This window comes from Barbatula barbatula (assembly GCF_947034865.1).
Source record: "Barbatula barbatula genome assembly, chromosome: 10".
NCBI classification, from domain to species: domain Eukaryota; kingdom Metazoa; phylum Chordata; class Actinopteri; order Cypriniformes; family Nemacheilidae; genus Barbatula; species Barbatula barbatula.
Window position 1 is genome coordinate 17,370,440 of NC_136773.1, and position 24,584 is coordinate 17,395,023.

Here is a 24,584-nt window from a genome sequence, read left to right on the forward strand (position 1 = left end):
TAGTTTCGTTCAAAGGTCTTGGGTTTTGCAATGTGCAGTCGTGGAGATATATCAATGCAATGGGACCAGAGCCACCACCTCTTCCCCTCGCAGAGCAGTGGAGCGCAGCTGGGCCTATAAACCGCTGACCACGGCCGCTGTGGAGACCGGTCGCTCAGGACGCAGGCATGCAGGCTGAAGTTGTAGGGACAGAGAACAGGCCAGACTGAACCATGCTTGAGGATACATCATCTTCTCCTCATAATGCTCCTCCTCCATTCTCAACACTGGCCAACAAGGCTCTCAAGGACCTCAAGGAACTCTGGCTGTTAGTTGCTCTTCACCAACCAAGCGCGTGGTTGGAGGAACACATCAATTGAAGAAAATTATGTTCTTTCCTTAAACTATTAATTCCAGAGGTTTTAACAATTTAGAGCCAATGCGACCAAAGCCTGAAATCTGGTCTAAAATGATTGCCTGCATTTCTTTTCCAGTTCCACAGGGTTTGTTTCAACAGCCAATAAAACAAAATATTTTTCATATATCGACGCTGTCCTTCTGAAACCTCAACTGTCCACATTTGCTGTTTTTCAGGAAATAGAGTAAACCGTGTACTTTTTAAATGATTAAATACGGGGTTGTCAAAGTTGAAAAGCACTTTTTAATACTTTTCGTTGGTTAGATATTTGCAAAACCCAGTGCCAAACATAAAGGGTGACTAATATTAAAGCTTTAAGGCAAAAAAAGAAAAATCATGAAATATGGAGATACAAGGTTTCAAAGGGACAGCAGCGATATACAAGATTAATGTGAATCAGTTTATGAGTGAAGAATTCATAACTAAGAGACAGAATGCAAAGAGGTATAATGCGAATACTTTATTATCAATGTGTGAATGGTGTTAGCTTTTCATCTGGATATTAATAGTATATGAAAACTATACACCAAAACCAGGCTCTTCCTATTTTTGCTGTATCATTTTTCAAATTGGTATTGAAAGATTCTTTACCTTTATAGATATTTATATATATAATATATAAGCCAAAGTGCATTTCCCGGTTTTTTCCTCTTGTCCATGTACACATTGCACCATACATAAATAATTACATCGTAAAAATGACTCCAGTATTTACAAGTATAATATATATTTCTTATAATATATAAAACTTTATATTAAATCTAAGTAGATGATATTTGGGATAGTTTGTGGAGTCCAACAGTCCGTCCACGTGCGTGTCTGTGTGTGTTATCTGTGGTTGCTGAGGAGGATCTCGAGCCAGCAAGGGCAGGAGGTGATGAATTGGCGAGAGTAACAAGGGCCCCAGCCCTTGGCAAAGCTGATGCGCACACTGTTCGGGTCATACGGTCCGTCCAGCAGCTCAGACTCCGCCCCCTGTCTGAGTACGGCTGAGCGTTCAAAGTCAAACACCTTGATGGAGTAGCCAGGCATCACCTTGCGCACCACTAGGCTACGACTCCCCGGTACGTCCAGAGTAGGCGAGTTAACAAAAATGGGGTGCTGACTGCGGTTGTAGGCCCAGACCCCGTCTGGCTCTTTGCTGAGAAGCAAGCCATAGCCGATCTTCCCACGCGTCCGCTGCACGTTGCTATTGCGCTGATCCAAGCTCAGCTGGCCAAGACAGAAGCCGGTGCCTTGAGGTAGGTCATAGAATATGCTGACGGCAGGCTGGTACACCGTATAGAGGCGGCCCACCCGCGTCCTGTGCTCCCAGTATGCCACATTACACCAGTGACTCTGCTTGGGGGCGTCAGGTGACAGACTGGCATCTGAAACAGAAAACGAAAGAGTGTTACTTGCTAAATTCAAACACGTTTGCAAACGAAAATATAATCTTTTATTATGATCAGAAATTATTTCATGTAACTCTGCACTGCTATATGTTACCTCAAGAGGGCACTACTTCAAAAGTTAATTCATTGAAAGTATCAAAGGTAAGAGAGAAAATCACAAATGAGAACTCTGTCTTATTACAATTGCTTCTCATATCCAGAAAAGGTTAAATGGAGACTACATATGGATTTTTGTGGACCCTTTTATGTTTTGAGCAAAAAATAGCAATCATTTCTCCTTTAGAGCCGCAGAAGATATCTTCATTTAAACTTTGCCGAGATCTCAAATTTAGCTAATTTTATTTTATTTCAACTATACTAGGCTTCCACACATAGGCTCGCCATCTTGAGCAAACTTTTAGCAAACATTCCCTTCGAAACCACTGAAATAAAATTGCGCGCACACACACAACACAAATCTCTTGAGAAAACGGAACCTCTCCAGATCAGCTCATTTAATTCACTTTTCAAGGCTCAGGAGCCAGTCTGCTGCGTTTCTGCTGTGCCAAACCCTGAGTGAGTTACAACTCCCTGAATCCTTGTCTACATCATCCACACTCACACATTTCTTAAACGCTTCCACACGATCTCCCACCACACACCGTGCATATTTCTCCTTACTATTTCTTGATCCGAGGAGAAAGTAAAGAAAAGAGGGGGATATGGAAAAGCTATGAGCTCATACGGGTTCGGACGCCCTCCCCCCTCTGTTCTCCTCCACATTCCTGTGGGTGGGTGATGGTGGTGATGGCTTGGGTGGAGAAGGAGAGTCTCCACCCTGCCAGCTCCTGCTGTGGGCTTGGGGACAGCTTTCAGCTCCCTGACAATTTAGCACAAGCCTGTGACCCCCTGACCTCTCGAGCTTCACGCTATCAGCTCAGATTAACACGAACACATTGAGCGGTGCCATTATTTTGCTCTTGAAAGGCTATTGGCAGGGGGAATTTGTAAGGGCCCGGACTTCGGTCCCATTCCTTTGCACTCAGAGCTGAACAAATGCCCGGGTCATTAACCACTGCCTTGAAAATCTGCTGTAGCAGTAAGACCCAAAAAACTGGCCCCAAGAATCAACACAAGCATGCATGCACACATCACAGCCCCTCTGCCATGGGCCCCTGCATGTTAACATTACTGAATTCCTTAGATCGTCCTTGAGCTCGCAAAGCGGCGTTTCATGCTCGAATGGACTGATGAAACCATCACTCTCGCTTTTACACCGATGGACAATATTGTGACAGAATTATATACGATTCTTCGCTGTATAGACTCTATGTTAAGGCAAAGAAAAGGACACTGGAAAGCTGAATTTAAATTGATATCGAACCAAACAGATGCAAAAAAGCAAAAGTTTCAAGTGGCCATCTAACACAAAAGTGCTGTGATATGATTAATGTGGGACATAAACAGATATGTGTGGCGATGTTTTTGTGGGTTTAAGCAAAGGTGCAAAGATTAAAGGTTAATAATCTATTTGATGTTTAGCTTGGGAGCGAACAACGCTCAGCCCAGAAACCGGCCCATTTCCTGAGGGTGTTCTGCATGTGTGTTCATGTGTTTTAAGTGTATTCGAGTTGAAGAGAATATCCGCCAATGTTTGTGTTCGAGAGGGGAGTGTGTGTCTTGGCTGTTCTCACCGAGAGGTGCCGTGTGAGCGTGTATCAGTGGGAAAGGAGACAGGGAAGGAAGGGAACAAATCGGGCAAACTCATCAGAATCCAAGAGCTCTTAACCAACCCGTGCCATCGGTCTGTTTTTTAGATTTACTCCGACGTCGTGTCCTTTGCGAGTTTTCTTAATGCACTATGTCTGTCGTCGCATCATCCTGCTTTTGACAGGCAATTTGTCTAAGTGAAAACCTTTGAGATATTCCCTCATTTATCTTGGGGTGAAACATGTTTTTTTAAAGTACCGTGATATTTCACTTAACAATGTATTGATATTCGAATGCTGAGAATCGTATTTTTAATAGACCAAACTACTCAGAGCCTATGACCATGTGGTGCACACTCTATTATTTATTTATTTCAATGTTTCAACTTTAAGCTGTGACACATTAATGTTTTGGTTATATAAAATCTGTTATTAAGGAACTACATTATCAGTCTTAAAGGAACTGAAAATTCTGTCATCATTTACTCACCAAATCTATATAAATATCTTTGTTCTGATGAACACAAAGACAAATATTTGGAAGAATGCTTGTAACCAAACAGTTCTTTGCCACCATGGTCTACCATAATAGGAAACATTGCTTTATAAATGTTCTGTTGAACACAAAATAAGATATGTAGGAATACAAAAAGTTCTGGGGCACTTTAGACCACCATTGTAATTTTTCCTGCTATGGTAGCCAATGGTGTCCAAGAACTGTTTGGTTACAAGCATTCTTCCAAATATCACTGTCTTCATCGGAACAAAGAAATTATAAAAATAACCTGCAGATGTTTCAAACAAAGATGTAATGCAAATTTAATTGACATTTCTTATATTTTATGCATTTAGCATATGCTTTCTATAAAGCGACTTCAAGCTGTACATTATCAGTATATCTGTTCCACTGGACACAAAAACAAGAATCTCTTATATGTTTTCAAAATATGTGCCCAAGCTTATCGTAACATTAACGTATCCCATACAAAAATATCATTTCAAATCGATTAATTTATAGGTCTTTAATCTAGTCACACTTCAACGTCTTCGACAGAACGTTCAATCGGTGCATGTGTGCGTGCGTTCAGGTAGGAGCTGGAAACTGCACATCAGCAGGCACACAACAAGCAGGATGCAGAGTTCCTGTCTCCCTTTCCCATGAGGCCTCACTCATGAGTCAGTCAAGTGCCTCTGACAATCCGCCAGAGCTGGAAATACAGTCTTACTCAGAGCGGGAAACAGACAGACAGACGGACGGCACCTCTGCTCTAATCGCATCCAATGACTCTACTTTAGTATAATGAACCTTATTTAAGCTATCAGCCGCGGCAAGTAGGTGTTAGTTCAAAGGCAGCTGACATCCAAACTCATGTAAACGTAATGACTCAGCAACGGTTTGGTTAACAACACTCGAGTGCTGTGGGCCCGTCACTTTAAGAACAGATGATAATGCCAGAGTAAACGGTAACTCCTCACTTAAGCTGTGGAACTCTCTCACTTTCAATGCATCCGCACACACATCTCACAAGGGGTGAAAGACAAAAGCTGGGAGCAATTACATCGCTCTGTGTTCATTTAACCCCAGCACCTCTCAACAGCTCAGTTTACCCATTAGAAAGTTAGAGTATGTTATTATTGCCATTATATTCTCAAAACTGTCTCCGCCACTGTCAATCTCCTCCGAGACGCGCGCTGTCAACGGCACAAAGGGGACGGCTGTGTCCGAATTCAGAAAAAACTAAACACAGGCTCATCCCTCCCAGAGTACCCGTTGAGTCATTTCACTGTCTGCCCACAGATGCAAGATGTGTTCGAAACACATGTGACACACATCAAGTTGTTTGAGGGAGAAAATGGCTTTAAGGTAAGCAAATATGGAGCATGGCAGCTGAGATCAAACAACAGCGAGGGCTGTGTTGACTCACAACACAAGAGCTTATGACGGAGCCTGTGAGACTAAAGGTTACTTTTTGTGAAAACAAAATGGAGCCTAAATAAAAGACAAAGAGCCGCTCTTTTACAAAGCTTGAAATGCACGAAACACACACACACACACACACACACACACTCAGCTAGATAGCCACAAAGGTATTTCCTTTGAAATTCAGAGCTTATACATAATGCTCTGGTGGACGTGCCGCACAATCAGTAAGATAAACAAGACTGTTCCCAGACCAGACGGCCACATTCCCATCAGAAAAAACACTTCAGGGTCAGGCGGTATGGCGAAATATAGTTCTAAACAGCTTTAAAAGCAACAAAATATAGGCATATTAGTACAATACATATACTGTTTTGGGTTCGTTTTTTTAACAAGTTTATGATTTACTAAATGAACAAGCTCCATCCACTCCCTAAAAATAACTACAGTATATGGTGATATATATCAGTACCAGGATTACTGTGATATTAGATTTCGCTCATACCACCTCATACAACATCTCTGCCCTTTCAAGAATCAAACCTGTAGGAAGCTCATCCGGAAAGGCCGGTTAAGAAACATGGACAGGCTCACAACCAACAATAAATACATTTTTGCATATGCGGAAAAAGACACAAGAGATGCTGTGATTATCCGCTAATGCATTTAGAAGGGAGAGTAAAAGAACGGCTCTGGGATAAACACACACATCTACAGAGCTCCGGGCAGAGAAAAGCAGCGGCTTGTCATCTCTTCCCACCAAACTCCAGAGGTTTCTCTCTAATCCAGGGAATTCTGAAAAGATGAACTCATTCCTCCACAGCTCTCCTGCCAGAGCCTTTAACCAGAGGAAGAGAGACACTGTTGCTTTGGAAATAATGTGATCCTAACGTTCATGGCAATAGAGCGCTCGCTCTTGAATCGAATTGAACTGGGAGGGAGAGAGAGTCTCTTATCCTGTGCCAAGGATTAGATTCCCTCCAGCTATTAGACTGTACCATTGACCTGACATGCAGAGGGGGGAAAGAGTAAGGCTGTGTTTATGTGCGCAAGAGACAGAGAGAAAAGGTGAAGTTTTATGGTGGACAGAATTTATCTTTTGACGCCAGTCCTGACAGGCCTGGGCCTTCTTTTGCTTACTGGGGTCAGAGAGAGAAGCTGCTCGCTGGAAATCCGCTTGCCAGATTTGGGAAAAAAGCCAAACATAAGAAGCAATGCCACCATGCCTCCCTCCTTCTCTCTGGTTTTTGGTACGGCTCAGATTATTTAGACAACTATCACTACAGGGCGACTTACGACACAGTAACGGGCCACATTTAGGTTGGCGTCTGCGCTATCTCTGCCATCAAAGACGGCTTTATCAGTCAGACGCACTCACCGAGACTGCATTCGCACACTGCATGGCTTTACTTCTCTTTAAGCCTCTCTTTCTTTTTCCTTCTTGGCTTACTTCATACATTTTTGGGAGATTTTACTGTTTTCTCAGGCTCCTTGTTTCGAATGTTGGGCTATAAAGTGGTGGAACAACATGTCGACGGGAAGAAGTGAGAGTAATGGAATCATGCTGAGGGAAATGCAAGGCAGGAATTACATACTCGCTCATTTCTGTGAGAATGAAGTGTGAAAAAAAATCCAGATTCATATATTTACTTCTGTTGCAATGAATCTATTTTTGCTGCATATTTAGTTGTATGCATGTGGCTCTTTTTCTTGTTTCCACAAAATACAAAAAAACTAAAGAGCGCCTGCACATTGCATTGCGAACGACGACTGTATATTATATCCTTTCGCCATGGCTCTATCGTGTTAATGATGACTTGGTCAAATGTGCATAAGATTCACACCTCAGTCCCACATAAAACCCAGCTTAGCTAGTCAGATTGACCGCCCTGCCTCTCCGGATTCCCTAACACTCACCAGTGTTGACATTTCAACACATGGGCCATCTGAGCCCAGAGCAACAAATGAACGAGTATGCGGTCTGCCCAGGTCACATCGCTGGGCCTCTGCAGTGATTTCCACAGCCCAGTCAAGCAGTGCAAAGACCCACAGATCTGTGTACTGATCTCCACAGGCGAGTCTCAGCCAGAAGGACTGGGGGTTCCAAGCCGAATTCCTTTACCATGACAGATGGGGCAGTGTGAAGGACGAACTCCCAGAAACAGACCCTCTACAACTTCACACTTCTTCTGTTTCTATCAGGGATCGTGGGATAGATTTTTGATTTCTGCTTTGATCTGTGAGTGTTCTGTACTTGGAAGTATAACAGGGTGGTGTTAAGGTAGATTCTGCACAGCCTGCAAGGAGCCATGAAAATATCCATAACCTAAGCCATAAACATCTGATAAAAGCTGAAGCCTTCACTCAGTGTAAATTACTCATTGGTTAAGGAGTTGACAGTTTTATGCAAGTGATTTACAGTACAATTATAACAGGCACAAAGCAGGTGAACCAATAAACAGTAACCAGTCCAACCACAGAGTAACAACATAACAACAGGAAATAACTACCTTACCTAAAATGCATCGACTGCCCTACAAATATACACTTTTTGTCTTAGAAAAGTGTTAACTGATATAAACTTGCATGCTCCAAAATGAGACAAAAATCTCATGTCCGGCAATACAGACTATGACACTATGCACTTCAGCTTGTCATCAAATTTCGGGCTGAGGTAAAATGAACGTTACTTCTGTTTAAGTGGAAATTATGTATGAGATTTTGTGGCATCTAGTGGCGAGTTTGCAAATTGCAACCAATGGCTCACTCCACCCCTCCCTTTTGAAGGCCGTCTACGGTGGCTGAGACAGAACTAAGATCTCGTCACGTTTGGCTTCTTTGCCAAAGGAGATAACGTATTTACGAATCTGCAGAACAGTATGTCTCTTTAGGTGTACTGTAGGACAACATGGCGAATTCCTTGTAAGGGACCTGCGGGGGATGTAGATATAAATAACTCATTCTAAGGTAATAAAAACATAACCTTTCATTAGGTAGGGTCTTTATACATCTCTGAAGACATAGTTGTGTATATTATATAAGGCCCTCTGCTTTTTTCGTGCTTTATATCAAACAATATCAGTCTGATTTAGTGACTACACACATCGATCCCTCTGTGATCTTCCCTCAACAAAAAACACCTTTCAGATGCCCATTTCAACTAGGTGCAAAACCAACATGATTTAACCCCATTTCTTTAGTTTATCAAAGAACTGGAGTGGATCATCGCAACTATTGCTGTGACAAAAGACATCAAGCCGCCGTGCATCAATGTGAAATGGCAGCCGAACGTTACGCATCAGGTACGGTTTCACAGCGGGGAGCCGTGCCAGCGTTGAGACAGATTCTGAGCTCAGGTTAATTTAAGACGAAAGATGTGTATTTGGATACAGCACGTCTGCAAGGTGATGGACACGCACACACATCGGATGATGAGCCACTATTGATCAGCTCACTGGATCATAAACACTCTAGCCAATGTCTTCTGACAGCAGCCTCGCCACCTCCGCATTCAGTTTCACACACGAGATCTTGCAATGGCTCTCGTGCGGTGCAGCAGCTTTATAGAACAAAGCAAAATGTTTATGTTAACTATTAAAAATGTAGGAGTGAGCGTTTCAGCTATGTTTACGTATTTGGCTGTCATAGGACGTTTGCGCTGCTACTGCAATACTTGACAAGAGATATTTTCGCTGGTTTCGCGAAAGATATTCGCAACATTAAGATATTTTAAGGGTTTTATTTAAAGTATCATTTATGGCGACAAAGCTTAAAATGTTTATGTTTAGCTACTTGTTGTCATACTGTACGAACAAACGGCAGTTTTTCAGGTGGCACATTGCTTCTTGTGCTATGGATTTAGCATCACACACTTAAATAAACACTCCACTATAACCATTTACCGCAGAATACCACTCGAAACTCTGAAAACCCCCACAAAAAGCCGAAGTGAATGGTCTGTTTGCTGTGGGTTTTCAAAGTACTCAATAAGGGCCACTGAGGTATGGCACAAACTTCCCATTGAGGCCTCTAATTGCATTTAGCAAGAGAGACCGAACTCCGGACACAGATCAAATACGTCAAGCTGGTGCGGACCAACTTAGCGTTCCCTCTCACTCTCAGCCGCTCACAAATCCCGTTTTGTGTCTCTGAGGGAGTCTTCTGTTCCGTGCGCAGATTGACCAACAGGGCAGACTAAAACAGGTACAGCGTGTTTCGTCATACCACTAATAACATCAGAGAACGTGCTGCGGCTATGAGTGAAATAGTGACTGATCGCAGTCTGATCGCTAGGCCTCTCTCTCTCTCTCTCTCTCTCTCTCTCTCTCTGTCGCTGCTTTATCTCTCTCTCGCTGTTATCTGTTCGGAGTCATTAGCGTCGGGATCAAGGACTCTTGTATGTTAGAAAAGCAGACGGCTGCTCTTTAGTCATTGGAATGAGTGGACTATTTTGCAATGTTTGTGTATTATTCAACACAATGAGTAATGCGTAACTATTGGTATAAATTAGTACGATCTTATTCGTTGGTTTTAGTATTTTTTGCATTAGCATCAATGACGTTAGGATCGGGGCTTCAGTATTGCTTTTTCTCTAATTATCTGTTCGTTGTTTTGTACGATTCACATCCTACGAATTCATATGAATTAGCCGCCTTGTAAAATAGTTACCAATTCCTGTGATATTACGTTTGTATTATTCAACAATTCAATGCAATGACATTGTGTAAAAACTGGCGAGTGCAAAGCTAATGCGATCACGTACTCGAGTAAAATGTGTGAAGTCACATTCATTTCAGTGCTGAATGGCTCTTTAAGTTATCCGTCTGTATGATTTATGTAATGGATCTGACTTGTAAGAGGGTTTACAGAATTCCCCCTTTGTGAGCTCAGCTCTCTCTGATGACAGATGTTCAGATCCCACTTGGTAAGTCTGAATAATATTTCCATATTTTTGAGTAGCAAAGACATGGGGGGAAAAAACAACTCTTCTCAGAGTGTTCTGGAAAAATCTAAAAATATGCTGATGCCAATATGAGTTAGCTTGACAAGTGTGCACTGCGTTCAACCCCGTTTGATTGTAGCACCCGTTTCTAAAACAAGGGTCCATCATCACTGCTTGGCCAAAGTTGTGGAAAGAAACAGAAAAACATCAAAAAATTAAACATTCCAAAAGACAGGAAACTCAAATGTGCTGTGACAAATGCCTCCAGTGTGAAAATAACATTACGTCAGAAAAATACTCTCACCGCATGGAGAGAACTGGAAGTCATGCGCAAAATAACACTTGATGACCTGACGAAATTACAATGAGAGGTTTGTGGCTTTTAGTCCTCGTCTGTTAAGGTAATCTATAGTTCAGGATTCTCTTAAAGGTCCAATGTGTAATTTTCTGAATATAATACACATAACTATGTCTTCAGAGTCGATAAAGTCCCTACGTCATAATTTTATTATGTTTATATTACTTTCAAATGACTTATTTCTATCTACATTACACCACGGGTCCCCGTGCATGGAAATCGCCATGTTGTTTTTATTGTAGCCCTAAACGGACAACAAAAATCTGACATCTGATGACATCTTAGTTCTGATTCAGCCGCCGTAGTGCTTCAAAAGGGAGAGGTGGCGTGTGCCGTTGCTAGCAATTATTATGATTACGTAACCTAAACAACACATGACTAAATTTCCTTAACTAAAAGCTATCGCCTATTGTGATCTGTTCCTTTGATACATTTCAATAAGAAATATGTTCACAAAGAGAAAAACTGCACTTGTCAAGCAAAGTGAATATTAGAGACTTTAACTCCATTGATTTAGCCGTATGCACACACATACACACACATCATGTTTGTCCATGCATAATCTCTGCCTCTCTCTTAATGAAGGTTAACGTGAGGATCTCGGACTCTGCGGGCCCCTGCAGTTAATCCACGGTGCATTCTGCACGCCAAAGGAATGCGTTGGCTCTCCCAGTTTTATTAATACTGACTGCCACAGGTCCCAGCACAACTATCAGTGTTCCTCTGGGAAGGACGGGGAAAACATTCTTCACTTTTAGTCAGGCAATCAAACCACAGGCCTAAAACAAGGTGCCAAACTCAGGAATTGCAAATAACCGGGTTGAAAAATAAAATCGCCCTATGCATCTGTTACAGCCACCTTTTCCGCCTGCTCCCCCAGGCACAGGGCAGCTGAGAGCAGCAAAAGCATTTGACAGTGATGGTCGCTCAACGGAATATTGTTCCCTCTTCCGCAGCCTTGAGAGGAGGCTGGCTAAAACACTAAACTAACAGTTGGACATTCCATACATTTTTAATGGCATGGCTGCCTCTTTATTTGTTTCTCTAACCCCGTGGCCTGGACTGAATGAATGGCTCTATTAGAGGAGGCAGGCAGGCGCAGCGGCGTGCAGGGTGGAGGGAGCCACGGGCTGCACCAGCCTTCCCAGAGTGCACTGCAGGACTGGATGGCTCACTCATTACAGGCAGGGGGGGGGGAGGGCTGGGAAAATATTAACCTGTACAAATGGACTGCATTTTTAAACAAGCTCTGTGTGGATGTGTGTGTTTGCACTGCACAGGAACTTTGGTCATATGTTGGATAACCACTGAGGTTTAAGAATTAATGCTTCTGGCTATATTAAACACAGTTAGTGAATAATGACACTGTTCAAGAACAATATATTCTATTCAAGAACAATAGATTTAAACAAGACAAAAAATTACAAGTCTCTTGAGAAACTTGAGAGACAGGATTGACATGTAGAACTACCGATCACAGTTTTACATTTTACATGCTGTTTAGTAGAGGCTTTAAAATAGACTATACCGCAATAATAATACATTTAATAGTGGCACAGCAGTCTTCAGAAACAAGGGTACAGAAAACACAAAAACGTCTCTCAGCATGCACACATTGCACTAGATTAGTTTGCCGGGAAAAAAACACGCCTGACCGAAACTAATGTCACACTCATTTAGAAGACAGCTCTATTATGATATTGCCAAATACTTTCTCTTGATATTGATTTTGTGAAATACATGACTGATGTGCCTGCAATATGCAAAGACAATACTACAAAGAGATTAAAAAAAACATCCATCTTTCTCCCTCTCCAAAACACTTCACATCTTGAAATATTTATAACAGTCAAACAACGCAGAGAGCGAAAACAATCCTAATCTAATATCCCTGAAAACCAAGTCGGATTTCTCATCGAGGAGGCCAAGTTGCATGCACTCGCACACGCAATCCCATTGACAAAGATGCAAACACGCTACGCTCCCACCGAGACACAAACAATACGATAACAAACAAATGCACCCACGTCTCATACGGGGCCAATTTTCTGTTAAGGTGGGCGACTAATTCCGCTGTCCCCTACTGGCTGATGAGCTTGTGTTTGGTTGTTTACGTGTGTTATGTAAAGGGAAGAGGAAGTCGGTCATTCAGGACAGGAACACGCACTCAAGGAGAGCTGTATGGTATAGCCATGACAGCAAGGCACCGCCTGTGTCTGTTACGTCTATTTGCATTTCACAATCAACATAAAAACACAACACAACTGTAGCTTGTAGCGTTACAACGAATCGGCGAAATACGTAACATGGACGCACAAACAGGCATTTTAACCCATCACCTCCAGGCCACTGGCCTTCTCTTCAACATTCCTCAGCCTCCCCCTGCCGTCAAAGGGGTAGTTGAGCAGCCCCTGTGCTACAAAACCCAGGCAAGCTTTTTAAAACAGGATGTTTGGCCGAGGCCTCCTTCCCCTCAAATAAACAATCCGCACAACCTGATTTTCTGGAGGCAGGGTGGAAGTACTCCAGTCACATTATTTCCACATCCCGTATCCTGGAGCACTTGGGGCCCTGGGGGAGTGTGGGCAGGCTCTGGGACTGCGGTGGAAACCTGAGGCCCCATGCCAGGCAACGGGAATATGGGAGAGAAAGATAAAAGGAGGGAAAGAGAGAGAGAGTAAGGGGGCGAGCGATACTAAGGGATTATGAGGGGGAGGACAAAGGGGTGGCCCCCGCGCTGATACAGCCTCTGTGTCCACTTCACCGTGGCCCATTTTTCACTGGCACGGTAGAGCTGTTATAGAGATTGGCGCAGCGGCTGGGTAGGGTGTGTATTATGTTTTTATGGAATGGACTTTAAAAATGAGAGGAAAATATGGCAATTGACTTTAATCTTCAAGTTATATAATGCATCGTTCTGCTGTAAATGATGTAATGGAGCTGATGTCACTCTCACGAATGTACATGACCTCAGCGATGGACAAACTGCAGTACAGTTACAGTCTTCACATTGTGTACAACACAACAAAGGTCTAGGATTAATGGATTAGTTCACTCATAAAACTGTCAAAAGCCATTTACTCATCCGCAAGCCGTTCCAAAACTTTCCAAGATGTGCTCAAACGTGACGTGCCAAGTTTGAATATGTGGACGTGTAACTTGAGAGTTATTGCAGAGGGCAACTCAATAACCTTTCGGTGAATGACACGTTTTTGACACTTGGCCCGTGTTTATCTTAAAAATTTCTCAAAAAATAGTTCTATTCTTTCTGTGAACTATTCAATAGCCCAACATCTTAGAAATAGGAAATAATTGAAGCCTCAACACTGAATCTTCACTCTTGTCAGATGTTCACGACTAGCGAAAAGGTTCAAACTGAGGGAAAGACATCACATGCCTTTTAAGGCTTTTCAAAATCTATGAATGTAATCGAATCAGAAGTGATCAGCAGCCCCTCACATGCCTCGATCATTTTGTGCATCAATTGTGCCTCTTTTTCAGACTGGCTTTCCTTAGTGCTATCGCTATATTAACCTGTCTGTTTAAAATGATGATGAACTTTCAATGCTATGATCGACCAATGACTCTCTGCTAGCAATGAACCTCTTTAGTGCACCACTGAGAATCATGGGAATCACTTTATTAATTCCAAGTGTTGCTCCTAGTTATGTACATTTATTTTAACATTTAATTTAAGTCATTTGTGTCTTTACGAATCTGAGCTTACTTTTACGTAACAGACAAAAGGTATTCTACTTCATATAACTTATAATTCATATTATTCATTTTAATTAAAAAGGGTCTGAATTGACTACATTACATCACACAGAATCACTCATTATAATTGGAGCTGACTAGTTTTGCACCACCTAGTTTTGTTTTGTTCCTAAACCATGCCACTATAGTTCCTGGTTCAAGACCAGCATTTTTTTCGGCCTGTGAAATGAGCAGAAAGAATCGGACACTAGCACCAGAGCTCACACTCTGTTAATGGAAAAAGTGAATCACTGTCTTTAGCTTACGGTCACACTGGTGATCAGTTTGGGGAAAGCCCAGTTCATGTTGAAAGAAGTTGTTATTACTTTTATTGTCAAGACACAGCACAGAAAGAACTCACAGTGATGCCAGCCAGGCTGTGGTCTTCTCCTCAAAACAGCGAGGGCGGTATAGAGTAAAGCCAAAGTTTAATTACAGAACATCACAACCGTTTCCTTTACCTGACAGACTCTTTCCTCCTCAATCTGCCATTCCATTATTTTCTGGCTATATTTAGAACGGAATACATTCATTTTGGTATTATCCTGTCACTAATTCTCCAGGATGTGGTAGGAAATTTTCTGTCCCACAATGCACTGCACACACTGACTTTCGGTTTCCAGTGAGAAAAAAAACTTTTAAAACTTTTATCAAAATAAGTTTAAAGATACATTTGCCCACTGTATTTATGCATGTTTTCAATATGGTATATACAGTCAGTTCCATAAATATTGGGACATCGACACAATTCTAATCTTTTTGGCTCTATACACCACCCCAATGGATTTGAAATTAAACGAACAAGATGTGCTTTATCTGCAGACTTTGAGGGTATTTACATCCAAATCAGGTGAACGGTGTAGGAATTACAACAGTTTGTATATGTGCCTCCCACTTTTTAAGGGACCAAAAGTAATGGGACAATTGGCTGCTTAGCTGTTCCATGGGCAGGTGTGTGTTATTCCCTCACTCTCCCATTTACAAGGAGCAGAAAAAAGGTTCAGAGTTCTTTTCATGTGTGCTATTTGCATTTGGAAACTGTTGCTGTCAACTCTCAATATGACATCTAAAGAGCTGTCACTATCAGTGAAGCAAGCCATCATTAGGCTGAAAAAAATAAACAAACCATCAGAGAGATAGCAAAAGCTTTAGGTATGACCAAATCAACTGTTTGGAACATCCAAAAAGAAAGAACGCACCGGTGAGGCTCAGCAACACCAAAAGACCCGGAAGACCACGGAAAACAACTGTGGTGGATGACCGAATAATTATTTCCCTGGTGAAGAAAACACCCTTCATAACAGTTGGTCAGATCAAGAACGCTCTCCAGGAGGTTGGTGTATGTGTGTCAAAGTCAACAATCAAGAGAAGACTTCACCAGAGTAAATACAGAGGGTTTACCACAAGATGTAAACCATTGGTGAGCCTCAAAAACAGGAAGGCCAGATTAGAGTTTGCCAAACAACATCTAAAAAAGTCTTCACAGTTCTGGAACAACATCCTATGGACCGATGAGACCAAGATCAACTTGTACCAGAGTGATGGGAAGAGAAGAGTATGGAGAAGGAGAGGAACTGCTCATGATCCAAAGCATACCACCTCATCAGTGAAGCATTGTGGTGGTAGTGTCATGGCGTGGGCATGTATGGCTGCCAATGGAACTGGTTCTCTTGTATTTATTGATGATGTGACTGTTGACAAAAGCAGCAGGATGAATTCTGAAGTTTTTCGGGCAATATTATCTGCTCATATTCAGCCAAATGCTTCAGAACTCATTGGATGGCGCTTCACAGTGCAGATGGACAATGACCCGAAGCATACTGCGAAAGCAACCAAAGAGTTTTTTAAGGGAAATAAGTGGAATGTTATGCAATGGCTAAGTCAATCACCTGACCTGAATCCGATTGAGCATGCATTTCACTTGCTGAAGACAAAACTGAAGGGAAAATGCTCCAAGAACAAGCAGGAACTGAAGACAGTTGCAGTAGAGGCCTGGCAGAGCATCACCAGGGATGAAACCCAGTGTCTGGTGATGTCTATGCGTTCCAGACTTCAGGCTGTAATTGACTGCAAAGGATTTGCAACCAAGTATTCAAAAGTGAAAGTTTGATTTATGATTGTTAATCTGTCCCATTACTTTTGGTCCCTTAAAAAGTGGGAGGCACTTATAGAAACTGTTGTAATTCCTACACCGTTCACCTGATTTGGATGTAAATACCCTCAAATTAAAGCTAAAAGTCTGCAGTTAAAGCACATCTTGTTCGTTTAATTTCAAATCCCTTGTGGTGGTGTATAGAGCCAAAAAGATTAGAATTGTGTCGATGTCCCAATATTTATGGACCTGACTGTACTTCACAAAACAGTAGTATGCTAATAATCAATTCCAAACAGAGCCGTTTCAATGAAAAACAGAAAGAGACGAGAAAAACACATCACATTATCTTCCAAAATTGCAATTACACATCGTGACTTCTCGCACTACAATCTCACACATGTAAACAGTGGAATTTGCTTGCTTTTCCACATCTGGTGACAAACTCCAGCAGGCTTATTATAATGCAGCTCTCAGCTGCAGCACATCTATCGCAGGACTGAGAATAATTTGTAAACAGCCACTGGTCTTCTCGCCCCTGCTGGCCTTTCATTCCACATCTGTCAAGATAGCTCATTACAGAGTAATAATTACTGGAAAAACAATTCTACCGCTCCACAGACAGCATTAGGGCTCGTGTCGCAGATCAAAAGGCGTAAATTCTCAGGCGCAGCAGGGATGAGAAGACCGCCTCTTGAATACAGGGGCTTGTGGGCCACAAAGATCACAGAAACCCCAATACTGGGAGGAAACGCAAACTCGCATGCATACAGTTATACAGGAAGCAATGAGACCTACTTCAAAGGGCATCATTCTGATTTCCACACGACCACAACACAGGGTGAGGAAACAGGTGGGCTGCATTACAAGCCAGTCACAGATACAGAATGTGACAGCGAACACACACGTTCAATAGACACACACGATGCACAACACGACCACGTTTCAACAGCCACGCTGGGAAAACAAAGTGAACACTTAATCAATAGCTGCGCGTTGACACAGCGTAGACATTAACTGACAAACACAGTTTCGTTTGAACAAACTACGATGATGGGAAATTCCTTGCGGGGGAAGACGAGCTATAAGCGGCGCCCACATAGATGTATCCAAACACACGTGAGTGCAGACATTACAAAGATGTCAAAAATACATCTATCTTTTTAGCAGTCTGATGGGGGAAGCTTACGGAAACTTAATAAGGAATTTGAGCTTTATTTCCTTCTCACGAAGGCAGCAAAAGATCAAAGATGTATTAAGGCTCAGATCTAAGACTTCCATTGACTGTCAAAATCTGTCAAATCTCGCCCTTGGGCGACGGACAGTTTTCATCAGGCTGGTTGAGATGTGTTGCTATTGTCAGACAGAGTTCGAGGGGTGTTCCGAGAAGGAGTTACATCCGCCTTGGGGGCTGCAATCTGCTTTACTCCAACTGCCGGGCCCCCAAGCCTCACTTTCAAGAGCTTTACTAGTTACTGCATGTGGGTGGGGATAAGGGACTCGGAGGTCGGTGTATCGCCACATGTATGAACACTGTTGGATTTCGCGGTTTTCTTATTTTTATGGCTAGGGAGGTACATAGAGATATAGAGGTGATGAATGACATGGAATTCTGGTGAATCTCGTAATATGTGTGGAATTCAGAAATCTGATTTAAATTGTATTTCTACTAAAAACAGAACATCACTACGGACAATGTGGTGTTTTAGATGTTTAAAGGAACAGTTCACTCAAAAATGAAAATTCTGTTTTCATTTACTTACCCTCTCGAGTACAAATCTGTACACATTTCTTTGTTCCGTTGAACAGAAAAGAAGATATTTTGAAGAATGTAGGAAAGCCATCAGTTCAGGCGCACTTTTGTCATTTTTCTACTATGGTATTCAATGGCGGTGAAGATCTGTTTGATTACAAGCATTCTTCCAAATATCTTTCTCTGTTTTGATCAGAACAAAGACATGTATACAGATTTGGAACAACTTAAGGGTAAGTAAGTGATGACAGGATTTAAATTTTGGGTGACCTGTTCATTTAACTACATTAAGTCATTTAGCAAAGGCGTTTATCCAAAACGACTTGCAAATGGGGTAAACTACAAAAGGAAACTATTAAAGGAGCATATTCAGGTCTCCGATTCACTTCAAAACATTTCATGCAAAGTTTGATATTTACCAGAGCCTAATTTGTAAATCTGTTCACAATGGTCCAACGGCAAAAACGAACCTGGTTAAAAGCGATCACAGACCAAATCCTGCACCCATAGTAAAACGACTTGATTATATAAGCAAATCATAGCTCCCACAAACCCATTTCAGAGAAACAGCCCCACAACATTTCAGTGACCATTTGAAACAATATTTGTTTACGCAGGGAGTGTCGCCAGGCTGTGAAGTGGTGGCGACAGTGTGAATGAATGTAAGTGGGGGGGTGTGTGTATGAAGCCCCAAGCTCAGGTAGCTTCTTCTGGGAAAGGGGTGGACTGGCCTGCTCTCTCTTGAATGCTATTTCAAGCTCGGCAAAACAAAGCCTTAGCCTTTCTGTCTCTGCGGCCACGATCCTACGCATGCACAGTTGGGTTGCAGTTTTATGAGAGAAGAAATGTTGATTTTATTCCATGAGAGGGGAATGTTTCATCTCAAAGCATGAGACAGAACTGTTTCTTCTCATTTCTCTCAGTGTGGCCCTCTCATAAAAAACACAATCCTGGCCCACCCCTCGCTGCTGATATCAAGATAGAGCTGTAAAGGTTATGTGTGTGCGTGTGTATATGTAATATCTGTCTGAGCAAGCGTGTGTTTGCGCGCCATGCGTTCACAATCGGCCTGTGCGTATAACGTGACTTTGTGCGCTCGAGTGTGTGTGTCCCTGCGAGCTTGGATCTTATTACAGTTTGATCCCACTCAAATATTTCTGAAAGAAAACAGAGGAGGGGAGGCAGGGTCTATGGCCAGCCAACACGGCCCACTGAACCTCCGCTGGGCTCACAATGAGAGCTTTATCTCCACCGCACTCTCTATTCTCCTAATGGCCTTTAATGAGGAGGAGCAAAGCACAACATAAAAACCAAATTACCTGCAAAGTTTGCTCATTTATCTAAACATGGAGCTTAAGACAATAGAAGGTATGCTCTGCCATTTTTAATGCCTTTCAGACATTACTACACACTTAACCCTTTACTGGCCTTTAAAACTGATGCAGGACTATGTCACCGATCTTAAAGAACAAGCATGATGTGCTTCCTCCTGAAAAGAAAAAAGTAAATATCCGGTGCAAGGTCACCATCACAAGCACGTTACATTTGTTTGAACAAAGATGTTACCACATGAGCTGCCCAAGAATGGAAGAAGCACTAACAAGTGTGACTGGTCTCACAGACCAAACAAATCAATTTATCGTCTTTCAAATCATGATTTCTAAGTCTACATTTAATAAATAAGCAGACTAACCTGAGAATTCCCCTTGGGTGGCATTTGGTGAGCTGGCAGCCTCTGTTTCAGTGTAAGACAGTGTGGAATCAGACAGATCTGAGGAGAGAAAGCATGACTACGTCATTTCTGGGTTAATTTGTTTGCTATTATTATTTTAAAAAGGTCAATAATTTTTAAATGAAATGATAGTAAACATGCTGTTACGAAGATGGGGCCTAAAAAAATTTTTTTTTGTCTAGCCGAGGTGCAAATCCCGCCAGTTCTAGAGGGTACTCTTTCTACCCCACCTCCAGTCAACATTGTGTCCGATGTTGAGCTATGGTACCGATAGGGTATCCCATCCCAGTGGCCATGCCGGTGCCAGGCCTCACTAGAGATTGGCATGCTGAAAATGGGCCTGCCGGATACTGGCTGCAGCCTCCACTGGCTCTCAGCTGGTCACTGTGCCTAATTGCCACCATTAAAATTCTTCACGTTGTTCTACTTTCTGCTTCCCCTCTGGCTCTCTGTAAAGCCAGGGATTCAACCAGTGGGTGACAACTGATGGTACTGACTTCATTACAGGGGCCAGGTTATTTTGTTACACAGATTAGTTTATTCAATTTGTCAGAAATTGATCTTCTGACATCTGCTGCCTCAGAATGTATATTTACATCAATGTATACATTTAATGGATTGAGTCAATTAAAACCACGAAGTGTTTAATGTGCAAAAAAGACAAATGGGGAAACTTACCCAGTGGCTTATGTTCTTCGCTGGGGGAAAGTCTTGAGTAAGGAGGAGGGGGTGATTCTAAAACATAACAAGAGTATGGTTACACTTGACAATAATATGTATTGTAAATAATATTGTTAACAGATTTAATGCTGCTCCGAAATCTAGACAAACTGTATCAAGGCCTAAGGCTCACTTGAAGAGAATGAATAGGTTACAAAGTCTATAACTTTGCTAAACTACATTTTATTACGTTTTTTAAAAGGCAACCAAATCGATCTTAATTGCTTTACATAGGACCATTTAAAAACAAAGAAACACACAAAGAAATCAAATGATGCACCGGGAACAGTAAGGAATAAGTAACATATTTACATATACTGTATATTAAAGATTTCTAAGAAAAATGTTAATCGTTCAAACGAACACGCTTCCTATAAAATGCAGAATACAAACAATAATAAACAGCTTGATATTTGACCATTTAAATACCATGGGCACCAGTTATGTACAACTTTGCCACTTAAATCTAATACAAAAAGGAATGCAAGGTATGCATTTACACATGAACCATCTACTAACTACAGGAAAACACGAAAAGATCGTCAGCAAAAGGAGAAAAAAAGCCCCTGGACAAGGAATAACCTAGACTTTTGAACGTGGGGGAAAAGTATAATGCGTACTGTCTCTTTAAGAGTGGCGGCAGTAATTGCCAGGATCCTAAACTCAGTCACTCAGATACACAGCGAGTCAGTCTGGCGCCAGTTGTATGCAAACTGTATATTACCGCCACTCCTTCACCTAAATAGCATGAGGGGTCCTCCTTATGAAAAAAAGGCGACTTTTAAAGTACAACTTGAAACTGATATCATTTCAAAGGGTAATGGCTCAGAAAAAAAGTGGGGGCAAAGAAAATGTGTTTTAGTTCATATATATCCTATAAACTTGAGTTTGATCCTTTTAAGCATCCTAGCTAAACATGCAATGTTTGCTAAATTAAATGCTATCGTAGGAGCAGGGCAAGAACTAAACAAAATGATGAATCTCTTTTTCGTCTTTTGCGAAAACGAACATTAAAGAAAGACGTCAAAATCATTGATGAAGTTTAAAGATTGGGAGGGCTCTGTTGTTCAATCTCATGAAAGAAATACCATCTTCGTGGGGACACGCATGAGCGCCTGTGAGCTATGCGCGTCTCTGCACTCCAGCCCCAATATGAGCGAACAGAGGGGACTGCTGTCTCCCTCAAGCGTTTCTGCTCTGAGAAACTCGCATAAAACGCAGGCAAAAACTATTTTGAAGTCTACGCTGGTCGCGTTGTGCTTTTGAATAGCTATATATATTTATATTCCTTGTCCAGGGGCTTTAAATATATATAATGTAAATATTTATTACACAAAAAAAGATTTAGCCTACAGGTTGCCACAAATGCATCGCATTGTTGTAAATGTATCACTTGAATGCAAGGATTTTTAAAGCATCAAATAGTGATATGTTCAGCCTGTTTGTTAGACAATATTCTGGTCACGTCAGAAGTACAATCTTAAAACGAATTGGTTAGTATGAGATATTGCGATAGATACAGAGACATGAACATGAAGTAAATTGTGAAAGAATTCATTGGTTGAATGGTTTAATTAAGATCCGAATAAAGTGAAATAATACGCCCCAGAGTTTTATTCCCTTGGTTATTTGAGGCAATACATGAAAAAACAAGCTACTAATAAGCAAAAAAAAAAGATAAACTATGCAGTTATATTTAAGATGCACAAAATATGATTTATTGTTAGATCAGAAACGTCTAATAATAACATACATAATACAACCATAAGAGTCCACGCGTGTTAAGTTTTCATAAATGATGAAGCAGCAAAAATAGCATAAAACTATTAAGTGCAAAATAATCTGTAACATGTTAAACATTAAATATCCTATAACTTAAACTTTTCTTTACATATTATGTATTATCAAATAACAAAATCTAAGCAAAATAATATAGAATAACCTGCTGGTGTATGGATCACAAATTGATCTGGCCTAGTTACCGTTTCAGACATTCAACGTGCACTTTCACCTGAGGAAGTTTGGGAACGCTTACCTGGCCCACACAGTCTGCTGTAATGATATGGATTGCAGCACACAACCGGACCGTCCTGAGCACCGAAGCTCTTGCACTCACAGAGTGCTTTAAGCTGGGCTGTGTGCTGAAGATCTGACCACCGGTAAAGCTTACAGACGAGCAGCTGTGGAGGAGCCATGTGACCGCCCAGACGCAGCTCAGTCCGCGATATCATTACACAGTCACTCGGCATCCCTCCTTTGGACTCCACGGCCTCCAACAAAGTATCCAACGTTTTCTCTTTTAGCCTTTTCAATAGCGAGTAGGTGGCGGTCTTGAGCTCCTGCTCCATGACGGAGCGGGGTTTCGTCTCCTGGCTCTCAAAAAGACCCGGGTCCCGAGAAGACCCAATGTTCCTCAACGCGAACTGACACGAGCCTTGCTCTTTACCTTGAGCCGCATCTGGGCTTCTAGATCCAGTATGATGGTCCCGATCTTTAAACAAACAGCAAGTAACTGTTCTACAATCACTGTCCTGCACAGACCGAGGGCTTCCCTGCTCCAGAACGCACACCGTACCCCCATCTTGGTCCCAAACTCCCCCCGATGAGCTTCCGCCGCGCTCACTGGGATTCCTAGTACACAGTTCCCCATAGTCCACGCCAAGCGAACCGCTCGGGGTCATCGGTCTGAACTCCGTCTTGGGAATTTTCTCTGGGTTGGTGCCAAGCAGATCGTCCCGAGAGCTCTCGCCGCTTTTGCCATATCCATCGCCCCCCTCTTTATCTGGAATCAAACGGCTTCTCCAGAGTCGCCGCACAAGACCTGAGCGTTTCGTCCTGAACATACGACAACTTGAAACTCTAGATGTGTTCTTATTTGCGTCCAGATCTTCGCGATTCAAAACTATTTCTGAGGTCGTGCAACATTAATGTTTGCCGAACGCTGTGCAGCGCGTGCACAGCCGAGCCCCGTATATCGGTGGCAGAGCCACAACATTAGTTTTTAAGGCACAATATTATATTGCATTAAAATACAACATACTACACAAAGAGTACACGTACATTAAAATGCATTCATCTCAGAAGAATGCTGTCAGGTACAATGTTTGTAAAGCGGACATACAAGGCAATAGTTCTAAATGTTAAATGCACTACAGGTTTAAAGGGAACAAGCAATTATTCACCGCGTCGAATTACAAAGACAGAAGAGAACGACTTAAAAGACATCGCTGGCAAAAATGCAATAGACTTGCGCGTTCTTAAATTTTCGGACTTTGAAACGCGTTCAAATCCACTCTTCGGGTCTGGTGAAGCTGCTCCTCGGCGCATTAAATCCACAGACAATACCTCGCAGAATTAACAATTCCGGTTGTTTTCCACTATTCCAGCGCACTCCAAAAATATCCGTGCACACCCGGGTCAGAAAAGAAACAATCCATGGACTTATAGTACGCTCCTGATTCCGCGTTCAGACCTGGTCAAACTGCAACCCAGAACACTCTCTCTTTCTCCGTTTCTTTCTCTTTTTCCTTTTTTCTCCCCCTGTCACACACACATACAAATACGCGCACACACACAGGGCCCCCGAGGAGAGCGATGGAGCCATTGGCTGACTACCATCATGTGCTAGTCTAGACACTTTGGCGGCTCTGAGCTGCACTGATTGTTGCGCAAACAAGGTTTCAAGTTTCTTAACTCTTAAAGGCGTAACATCCCTCTATTTCTTTTACCTTCATATATTCCCAATAAGATGATTGTTTGTTATTAATAGAAAGAAAAACTTTCCTGTTGCTCAGTGGTTAGAGCATGGCACTAGCAACGTCAGTGATGGGT

At 42.1% G+C, this 24,584-nt stretch overlaps 1 protein-coding gene across 1 annotated transcript; it reads right to left on the reverse strand.

Moving 5' to 3' along the window:
- Positions 1-898: 898 nt before the first annotated feature.
- Positions 899-24,332, reverse strand: smad6b (SMAD family member 6b). The gene is made up of 4 exons (XM_079466610.1): positions 22,789-24,332; positions 20,712-20,768; positions 19,995-20,072; positions 899-1,767 (listed from the first exon to the last, which is right to left on the reverse strand). The coding sequence occupies exons 1-4, from the start codon at positions 23,594-23,596 to the stop codon at positions 1,226-1,228; spliced, it is 1,485 nt and encodes a 494-aa protein (XP_079322736.1). The 5' UTR covers positions 23,597-24,332; the 3' UTR covers positions 899-1,225.
- Between the last annotated feature and the right edge of the window lie 252 nt (positions 24,333-24,584).

Bases quoted from the DNA above. Each gene is read 5' to 3' on its own strand.
- smad6b (XM_079466610.1), bottom strand. From the start codon at position 23,596: ATGTTCAGGACGAAACGCTCAGGTCTTGTGCGGCGACTCTGGAGAAGC. The intron at 20,769-22,788 runs GTAAGCGTTCCC...GTTATGTTTTAG, and splicing joins CAGCAGACTGTGTGGGCCAG to AATCACCCCCTCCTCCTTAC. The intron at 1,768-19,994 runs GTTAGTCTGCTT...TTTCTGTTTCAG, and splicing joins CACCCAAGGGGAATTCTCAG to ATGCCAGTCTGTCACCTGAC.